The sequence below is a fragment of the Salarias fasciatus genome, chromosome 20 (assembly GCF_902148845.1).
Source record: "Salarias fasciatus chromosome 20, fSalaFa1.1, whole genome shotgun sequence".
Lineage (NCBI taxonomy): Eukaryota > Metazoa > Chordata > Actinopteri > Blenniiformes > Blenniidae > Salarias > Salarias fasciatus.
Genome location: NC_043764.1, coordinates 25,412,915 through 25,423,154, shown reverse-complemented (window position 1 = coordinate 25,423,154; position 10,240 = coordinate 25,412,915). Strand labels below are relative to the sequence as shown.

Sequence of the window (10,240 nt, the reverse complement as noted above, 5' to 3'; positions counted from 1 at the left end):
CTTGTCATTACAATGTTCTTTTTGTTTTGAGGATATGCTGATTTTATCGACTTTTTAAATGTATTATTTATTTATTTTTTTTAAAATATTAGGTGCCTTCAGTCTTGAATGTGTTTGCACGTTCCCTCAGTTCATGTGTAGTTTGCACGGTTTGTCAGGGGATGTCTCTGTCGGCTCACACCAGCCCTGTTCAATCAGCGAGGGGTGGCACGTCCGCCAGCGACGACGCCTCTACGTCCCGCCGAGGAGGAGGGCTCCTGTTCAAGGCACAGCGGATGTTCACCTTCAGCAGTGTGGGCGTCGACTTCTTTCATCTTGCGGCTTTTGTGCCAAACCTCATTTATGAAACGCCTTCGGTCTTGAACCGATCATCGCTGTCTGTTGAATTAGTGTGGATTTCTAACGCTAAATTTGAACGTGACAAGGTGTCAGAGCTGCATGTTGCACATAATTTAACACGCCGTTCTGGGTTCAGCTCAGTCTTTTTATTTACAATAATGTTAACAGACTTCAGAAACAGGAAGTTCAACCAGAGTCTCTCTGTCTCTCGCCTCCTGCCGTCTCTCTTTTTCCTGTTTATCGGCACTCGAATTGTGATAGCACTGAACAAACCTTCTGCAGTGAAACAACCAAGAATAGTCAAGCCGCCACCTGAAAATTCACTCATTAAAATCAAACCATGAGCCCGTTTCTGGATTACATGGATGCTGTGTTAACTTTCTTTACATGTGTAGATCTCAACCGTCAGGATCTTCTTCTCTTTTTTTACAGCTTCTTTTCCTTACACAGAGGTTTAGGTAGTTTCTGAGTTTATTTTCAGGACTGGCCTCACACTGTTTTTCATTAGTTGAGCACTTTCACATGAGAATATTTCAAACCTGTTGCTGTCCGTAACATGAGGTCAGTAATTTAGTAGCTTTGGTAGTCGTGGTAAATTCAGTTTTAAGTGCACGCGTCCTGCCGGTCAGATGACCTCTACGGCCTCGCTCGCTCGCTCACTCGCTCGCTCGCTCGCCCATGCGTTTAGGGAATGTCCATGTCTCCGTTGGAGGTGTGCGAGTGACGCTTCTCCAAGTCGCACTCGTCTCTGCTCTCTACGTTTTCCTTGCTCTCCTCGTCCTGATCCTCGGACCCCGACCTCCTCCTGAGGCGGAGCCCGGGGTCCCTCTGCGTCGGGATCTGGAACGAAGCGAAGGAGCTTCCCAACGACGGCCTCTTCTCTGAGGGGGACAAAACCAAACGGGAAGATGAATTCGATTTTGGTCTCTTTTACAACACTTTTAACTATAAAATGAAAACTCCAAGCTTTAGACCCTGAATGTGTCCTCGATGTAGGCAAATCGTGTCGTCACGTACCGCCCGGCCCGATCGGCCGCATCAGTCTGTTCATCTGGACGTTCCAGTGTTTGACGTTGGTGCTCGCCTGGCGCAGTTTCCTCTGAGCAGCCTGGTAAAGACAAACAAAAAACAGCATCAACCACAAAGAAAACAAGATCAATAACCCTGCAGAAGACATGGAAAACAACCAGCAGTCCACCACATGCGATTTGTCCCTCTGTTATTGATTAGAACATTTATTGGAAATAGTAAGTTAAAGCAGAATGTCCCTGTGAATGCTTAAAGCTCTGAGTAAACCTTCCGGTACAAACAGACACAGATACTATGTAACTAAACTCAGTGAGCCTTCACTTGCTTTTGAGGAAAGTACATTTTGCCCAAGGCCAAGTTAGAAAAGCAGAAAACAATATTGCACTTTATACTATGAAAATAAGATCTTTAAAGAGAGTACAGACTTAAGACAACACGTTAGATGATGGTATGAACAGATTAGCAGGCTGGTTTCACAATGTGTGAGATCTGCCATTTGATCTGTAAGAACCTGTTTCTCAACACTGAAGTAAAAGTGAAAAAAAAAAACAGTTCAAATAAAACAAAACAGTTTTGAGTCTAACTCACAGCTCCTGTTTGTAGCTCCGCTGGATCAGACTATTAAAAAAAAGGCAAATTATGCAGATTTTTATTAATTGAGGCTCATTTTTAGCCTTAGTGTATTTTCTGTGCTTTGTGTGACAAAGTAGTGATTTTTAAAAAAAAATTCTAAATATGCACTACAGCCAAAGTTCAAAAACATGATGATAAGATGACTTTGCTGACTTGGACATTCCTTAAAATCCAGTCAAACGCCGGACTGGAGCGCTGCAGTGATTGAACCCACCACCACGTCCTGGTCCACCCGGTGCCGGTTGGCGCGAACCTCCTCCAGCTGCCTCTGGGCCTCCTCCAGGGCCTGGGACTTGGCCTCCATTTCCTGTTTCAGCTCGCGCTTCTCCCTCTCCGTCTTCAGGATGTACTCCTCCTGCTCCTCCTGCAGGTTCATCAGGGCCTTCATTTTCTCCTCTTCCTCGGCGAGTAAGCTGGGAGCGCAAAGAAGACGACGCTTGGCAGTCAACAGCAGGCAAAGACGCTCGTTTGGGTGACGGCAACATGAGAACAACTTCCTCTGATGGCAGCACAACTTCCTCAGGAACATAACACGACATGAAGCCACTCTATCAGCTCGGCGGAGCGGCGCTCACCCCGCCTGGGCGTAGCGGAAGGCCTCCTCATCCAGCCGGGCTTTAATTTCTTGCTGCAGCGCCTCCTCCAAGCGCTTCTGCATCTCCTCCAGCTCCTGGATCCTCTTCCTCTGCTTCTCCGCCTCCTCCTCCTTCAGAGCCATCTCCGCCTGCATGCTGACTCGGGCCTGCAGACACACACAGATGGGAGTTAATGGACTTTACCCATCCAGCGCGCGGGCAGTGTTTGCTTTTCCACACTCACCTCCTCGGCCTCTCGGAGCTGCACCTCCAAGGTGCGCTGGAGCTGCTCGTGCTGCTGGCGCCTCCTCTGCTCGTCCTCCTCCAGGAGGGCCTGGGCCTGCTTCTGCGCCTCCTTCAGGAGCTCCAGCTCGGCCAGCTTGCGCTCCCGCTCCTCCTGCAGGGCCCGCAGCCTCAGCAGCTCCTCCTCTTTGGCCTGCCGTCTCTTCTCCCGGTGCTCCCGCTGCTCCCGGCGCTTCAGCTTCAGGTCTTTGTGGAGGGACTTTTTGCCCTCCACATGCAGCCGGATGGCCGTCTGGATGGCTGTGGCGGGGGAAAAAACAAAGTCGAATCGCTCAATATTATGAAGAAACATGTCACACTGGTTAGAGACTCAAGTCTCCTCTGACCTGAGGTCCACTCCTGCCTCTGTTTGGTGTCTGAGGCGCTCATTTCATAAGTCTTTGAGAGGGTCTTTAGACAAAACATGCACCTCTTCCCATCCCGATCGGGCAGCACCTGTTGGAAACCAAACCATGTCTCTCATCAGTGACTTTCATGGAAGCGTTTGCTGTGAGCATCTTTCAAATAAACAGAAATGAGGAGAGAGAAAACATTTAACTCACAGGAAAAAGGACGTTTTTCATCCATTTTGAACGACCAAACAATATTTGATCATCGTCTACTTCCTATAATGAAGCATGGTTTTAGTATGTTTTCTTGCATCAGTTTCTTCTGAAATGCATTCACATTATGAGCCACTTTAAAGGCCCAACAACCACCTTCGTATCAAAGCTGTGCTTGGCCTCACGAGCAGACTAATCGCCCCAGCTTACGGCAGCTCGGTGAGATTTGTCGGGAAATCTGGTCGTGAATGTGAAACAAGGCAACTTTCAGTTTCAGCTTTTCTACTTTTAGCATGCCTAGCTCACGCTCCTTCTCTGGGTTAAGTGTGAGGTCTTCTGAGGAACCATTAAGAAATCTCACAGAGGAACTAATGTGGAGAGGAGAGTGAGGCATCTGTGTGTGTCGATTCGATGTTTTAGGAGAGAGGCTGAAGGTTTTGTTGTTCACTGTGTTGCAGCTCAGATAACTGTCAAACTGGAACAAATGGTTCAGATTAGGAGAATCAGAGCTGCAGGATGGTAAATATCCAGGGAGCACGACCGCTTATTCCCAGCACTTTTAATAAACAAAGCACAACTTCAGCAACTACAAGCTGCTGGAGAGGACGTTCAAGCTTTTTATTTGGTCCACAGAAGGATTTAACATTGTGTTTAGTTTTCACAGCTTGCTCAGCATTTGATTTCAGTGTCATTTAATCCTTGGGGAAGTATATTTATTGGAAGTTTCCTATTACAAACCAAACAGTGCAAGTCACAAACACCGTATATTTGTTAGTACAGACCACTTGAGATTCAACCGGCAGCTCCTTGGGGAACTCCCCCACCCCCATATCAACAACCAACACGATGAAGAATTACATTTTGACTCAGCAGGCAGATGAGACAATGAGTCACAATAGGTTTTCTGGACAAACTGAGCTAAGTTTATGATACAGAAAAGAAAAACCAAAGCCCCCTCCAGCTCTCAGTGTGTAGGTTTTGAAAGCTGCTCACCTCCACACAGCAGTTCCCATCCAGCACGATGTTGCCTTGGCAGTCCTTGCGGTCCTCCCCGGTGTAGTAGGACAAGTTGCTCGGCCTCAGTGTGAACCAGCGTTCCTTCCAGTTCCTCCTCAGCTGGCCTTTCTTCCACAGATAACCCTGCGAGTAGCCGAGCCGTCAGAAAAACACACGGAAACATCTGAACAGTCAAGCAGCAGACTCCTGAGGACGGGAGAGGCGTCTCACCTCTTTGAGGACATCACCAACTATCTCCCTGTACACTTCCTCCACGGCCATGCTGACGATGCTCTTGTCGATTCCTCTGGTGATTTTTCCAGAGTTCATCATCTCCAAGAAAACCCAAACCGTGATCCCGCTCTGGTGCACAGAGTCCTGAGAGAAGAAGTCCTCCAGCTCCACACAGTTGAACTCGATGCTCATGGCCATGCAGACCTTCTTGAGCAGGTACTCCACCTGCAGAGGAAAGAGGTCGACGGCCTCGTTACTCACAAGGGAGGGAGAGCACCAGCAGTCATTTAGAAAAGATTCAGGTTTACTCCTCAAGGAGTTTTAGAGATTGATTTAACTTGTATTTTAATCCTCTCTCAAGCAGTTTTAATTTTATCTTTAAAAGCATGGAACTACTACATAAACTCATGTTTGTTCCAAGACTGTTTGACTTTGTCAGAAACCTCGATTTAAACAAAATAAAATAAAATAAAATAACTAAATTATTAATCCTCAGGTGAAAATTATGACCTCTCGGTTCAATTTTGACCCAGTTATAATGAAAGATTCTAAAACAGTAATAACTATCAAAACTGAAATCATAAACAAACACTCAGTCAAAAGTCCACAACCACTTCTTCCTGCTACACCTTCAGCTGGTGTCTTCTACTGTTTTATATATAACTATAAATTTATCTATAACTGTTTTAAGGGTATTTTTATGGGTGATTCAAGACAGGGGTCAAAACAACCCGTTAAAATAAGAGATAGTAACAAAAAGCTAACACAAGAGGAGGGTTGATGGATTTCTGCTGGAGAAGAGATTTCTTTCACAGAATAGTGTGACCTGCATTTTAAAGTTCCCAATTCCTCCTGAAGTGCTTCTTCAAAAATGACGTCAAGACTTAGCGTGACAAGTGATTTCATTGGCTGTGTTTCACAATCCGACGTCTCAAAAGTTCACGAGTCCAGATTATTGGAAAAGTACAGATTGGCACAGACGTGTCAGCTCTGAGGTGTGATGATGACAAGTTTCCCGCTCAACCTCAAAGAATTCTCCTAAATGAGTTCTTGTCTGGAAACTGTGTTGCTCTGAATCGACTCCATTGTGACTGCCGTCTGGTTCACTGTCAGCTATGTGCTGCTGCTGCTGCTGCTGCTTGTAGCCTTTTCACAATCATCACATTGAACACGGCTCCTCATCCTGCCTGCTCAGTCTTTCATAGTTTATTCTGATTAAAATACACTGATCCAAACTGATCTCATATGTTCCAATGTCTTTACCGTTCAGGTTTTTTTTTGTCATATAAGAAACACTGGTAATTTCTCAAAAAAACGGACATAAATCTAAATGACTCAAGTTGAATACACACACCTGAAAGCTCTACCTGAAAACAGAAACCAGGTATTCGTAATGTGTGTACTAGAGTTTACAGGACTCATCACACCACGGATTTATCTGCACACCGGTCAGCGGTCACCGTCGGAAACCTTCTCAAAATCTTTGCCAATGCTTTCTTAAACTCAGCAGGACAGAAACTGTGCTGCCCTATGAGATTGAGGGCTTTCTCTTGGCAGCGGCTGCAAGAAAACACAGAACAGGAAACCAAAACGAGTGTTTGCAAGTGAGAAATGAGCGCACAGCGCTGCAGCGAAAGAGCAGCGCGTTCCACGGTGGCAGAAGTGTCAGCTCGCGCACGCATGCCTCTGTGAATGATCTACTTCCAGTTTCAACTCACAAATTACTGACTGCCGTCCCTAAACTCAACGCAGGTCCATAAAATATGTGTGGAGATAAATTTAGAAAGGGAGCAATCACCACGTACAAAGTTTACTGGCATCTTTCATTTCTCTTTTACAATGATGAGAATCAACTTTCAAAGTGGAGTTCATTTATTGGAGGCCTGTCATGTAATGAGTGTGTTTTTACTCACCTCATCAGGAACCATAACCAGAGGATACTTGTCTTCAGAGAGAAAATTAAAGAGGCACCACAGTCGGAAAGCGTCTTTCTCTGGCAGCAGAGTGCTGCTGCTCCTGTCTGGCTGGTAGTTTTTCTTGGCCGTCAACGTCCAACAGAGTTCGTCCACATCTTCCTTATTAAAAGAGCCTTCCTCGACCTGCAACGCCACAAACGCCGGGATTAAAACCCCTGACGTGGGGATGAAAAAAACCAGCAGGGTGTCGCACCGCCGTCACCTTATCCAGGATGTATTTGTTGAGGTAGGGCATGTAGCCCTGACTGGACACCGGGCCGTCGTCGTCGTCCCTGAAGTGCTCCTCCAGGGCCACGGGGTCGTGAGGGATGCTCAGAACCGTGCACAGGTTGTGGGACAACACCTGGAAGATTACAGCGTAGCGACCATGAATGCATGACGAGAAGGAGAAAAGATTGGTGCAGAAACAAGCAGCGCTGACTCACCACAAATGAGCGAAAAACAGCTTTCTGGACCGAAAGTTAAAATCACATCAATCACTGGGCCCACTGTGGTATTCTGTGGTTTCAGTCAATCATTGTAAGTCACTGAATACTCCAATTATTTCTGACTTCAGTTAGAAGTTAAACAAAATTCTCATATGCTGAAGAAGCAGAATGGCCTCCTGCTTCGACATGCATTTTCCTTCGAATGATGACAGACGTGTGTTTTACTCTGAAAGTTTTCATGCAGTTTAACATTTATGGACATGAAATCAGGTTTACAGGCGTCTTTCCATCTGAAGGGAAGGCCATTCCGATCCCTGTCTCTACTGATCCGTTTGGAGCACACTTTAATTTTCCCTTAGAAAGTAACTGCAACCATACACAGAATATAAAAAGGTTGATTTCCATTGTTGAGGAAGTGAAGCTTTGGATTTTTGCTGCATCAGATTTTTCTAATAATAATTTTTAATACATGTGCTTTTGGCTGAAATTGTGGTGTGACTGGAGTCAGCAAAAAATTGCACCTGTTTAGGGAAATTCTCGAGGTCACAGCTTTTCAAAAATCCACTTGAACAACAAGTTTTTGTTTTAATGTAAAAGTTGTTGAAAACCTGAGACCACACTGGAACAACTTTGATTAAATTGGCACACATGACACTAAAACCATCACTCTTAATGTACATTATAGTTGTTATACTACAAGCATAGGGCACTGCATATGTTAAATAGTTTTTAAATAGTTTTCCCTTCTTCTCCTGAGCTCAGTCTGAGCAGCAGTGTAAGATATTCTGTGCATGTTATCAGATAACCAGCCACCGTGTGTGTTGACCCATAACCACATCCTGTCTCGAGTCTCCTCCGCTCTACAACATCTGTCAGTAGAGAATCTACAGCGTGCACACTGCCTGTTTTCTGAGCGCGTCTTAAAGATCTGCAGGCACAGGCCGCATTGCATGAGGAGGGGGATAAGCCCAGTCATGCGGCTGGTCTGCCGGCGAGCCAGGAGCGCCGGGCTGCAGCTCGAGGCGTCGAGGCGTTTGGAAACGGAGACCACTGCAGGTGACATAACAGTGAGATCAGCACAACGCACAAAGGCGTGTGGCAAGACGCAGCCATCACCAACATGTTTCCACTTTGTCCCGACGCTCTCCGCCGTGACAGCATCCTTTATCGCGCACACAGGCTCATGTTGTGACCATATTCCATTCAACAGGCTGTTGTCCCGGCCCCATCCCAGTGCCAGAGGTCGCTTTGCACTGCAAGCTGGTGCATGGGCGCCCAGTGTGAGCACAGCTTGGAGATGAGGGCTCCCATTCATTTCCAGACTGAGTGCAAACTGTTGCTCTCGTGCTCCCGTCAGACAGAGCTGCACATTGTGTCCAGTTTCAGACACTGAGAGCACGTTATTCAAAATTTAAGGAACAAATTTCTTCCCCGTCGAGCAGACTGTGGTAAAGTAAGAGCGTCGCACAGGAAATAGAAATGATGATGATGGTGAGTGTGTACACCCTCTTTTCATGAAGCACAGAATGTGAAGTTGAGGAAATGACAAAACGTTCATGATTTCTATTTCCTGAACAATTTCAGCTGTTTTCCACAGAGAAGCTATCGGAGCTCTAGTGAGAAACTGAGAGAGCTCATCATGAAAAACATCAGTCAGTCTTCAGACATACAGACGGAGGAAGCGAAGGAAAGGGTTTCCCTGACTCGGCTCTTCCAGATGCAGGACCCTGGACTCACCTTCAGCTGGGACTTGGACACCTTCCCACTCTTCTCCAGGTCCAGGGCCGTGAAGCCGTACCAGATGGACTTGAGCAGCTCTGAGCGGAGGTCCATGTCTGCGGTGGCAGCAGCAGCAGCAGCAGCAGCAGTGTTCTGGTTTCCTCCTCTTCTCTCCCCTGCGCTGTGACACGGGGCCTCCGGGTGACAGGCAGACACCCACGGCCAGGCTGCTGTCAGGAGGACAGGCCCTGCAGCAGAGCAGCGACCCCTGCTGGACACACTGCACACATGATGGGACCCTGCAGAGACCCCTAAACCTTATGTTTCCTGAAATCTACCAGGGAGGCTGCATTTCACTGTTTGATTGATTTTATTTTACTCCATACAAAATTGTTTCACAAAATTCTTCATTCACAAAACTCAGACTTTCCAGTTTAAAATCAATTAAACTTTAATTCACAAAAGATTTGTCTTGAATTTGCTTAATTATATTATTGCTCCCTGATTTATATACGTCCCTATTTTCTTAACACTTTAATCACTTCATTCTGTGTCTCTTAGTGTGTCTCAAGGCATGGTGAATCAAAGGATACATACATAATACAAAGCTCAATGTCATAAATACCTGTGCTGTTTAATGGGACAGGTCCCATATTTGCAGTATTCATTAAAATAGCATTAACACAATGTCCGACCCTTTTTGTTCATTTATTTTATTCTCTGATCAAATGATTGATGTATTTATGTTAAAAAAGGAAAATATGAAACTGGTTGGAGAAGCTTCACAAACACATTGTTGTAATGATTTATTGCAATTTGTTTATGTGTTTCAAAAAACAAATTTGAATTTGAACTGTGTTGTTGCTCCTGAGCACAACAAAAAGAGGAAGTTAGTTTTTATCTTGAACTCCCACACCCACAGAGTTAATTTTAACACTTTTTCAGGGTTTGCATAGCACCACACTCCACAGGGTTACATTAACACAGTGATTTATCAGTAACACTGAGATAGAGTTCCTTCTTAACTGACTAAACTGGGTTAAATTAACACTAAGAGAATTTTCATGAACATTTTGTCGGAGTTCTTCAAATAGAAGTACAGTTGATGAACTTCAATTGAAGCTTGAGTTACACCACTCAGATTAGAGGACAAGGAGTAACCACAAACTAGAAGGAAAAACAACAACTTTGTTCTGTGTAGAAAAGCTGATGCAGTTGGGGGTTTTGCCTTGTTGTTCTATTGCAAAAGTGAATTACTTTAATTCCACATTAAACTCCATATTATTCTGTAGACTGAAGGATTTGAGAAAAAAATACAGGTTACACCATTTGACATTGGAGTGCCTCATGTCACTGAGCCCTTTACATTTCTCACCACTACTTGAGAAAACCGTTGGCTGACAAGGTCACTGAAAATGTCTTCATCAGCTTCTGTTCCTGTTAATCTTTGTACTCTTCTTTTGCAT

At 45.2% G+C, this 10,240-nt stretch overlaps 1 protein-coding gene and 1 long non-coding RNA gene across 3 annotated transcripts; one reads left to right on the top strand and one right to left on the bottom strand.

Annotated features, from left to right (window-relative positions):
• Positions 1 to 466: 466 nt before the first annotated feature.
• LOC115407562 (differentially expressed in FDCP 6 homolog) lies at positions 467 to 8,966 on the bottom strand. Of its 2 annotated transcripts, XM_030117946.1 has the most exons (12): positions 8,793 to 8,966; positions 6,830 to 6,970; positions 6,565 to 6,750; positions 4,649 to 4,876; positions 4,415 to 4,561; positions 3,422 to 3,484; positions 3,206 to 3,314; positions 2,821 to 3,119; positions 2,577 to 2,743; positions 2,216 to 2,414; positions 1,357 to 1,447; positions 467 to 1,220 (listed from the first exon to the last, which is right to left on the bottom strand). In XM_030117946.1, the coding sequence occupies exons 1-12, from the start codon at positions 8,886 to 8,888 to the stop codon at positions 1,024 to 1,026; spliced, it is 1,923 nt and encodes a 640-aa protein (XP_029973806.1). In that variant the 5' UTR covers positions 8,889 to 8,966; the 3' UTR covers positions 467 to 1,023. The 2 variants fall into 2 exon arrangements, with proteins under 2 accessions (XP_029973806.1, XP_029973807.1); XM_030117947.1 differs by lacking the exon at positions 3,422 to 3,484 and having other exon boundaries at positions 1,024 to 1,220; positions 8,793 to 8,888.
• LOC115407564 (uncharacterized) lies at positions 7,944 to 8,796 on the top strand. Its single transcript, XR_003933641.1, has 3 exons — positions 7,944 to 8,111; positions 8,266 to 8,546; positions 8,640 to 8,796. It is a non-coding gene; the product is annotated as an uncharacterized LOC115407564 (long non-coding RNA).
• Positions 8,967 to 10,240: the final 1,274 nt, after the last annotated feature.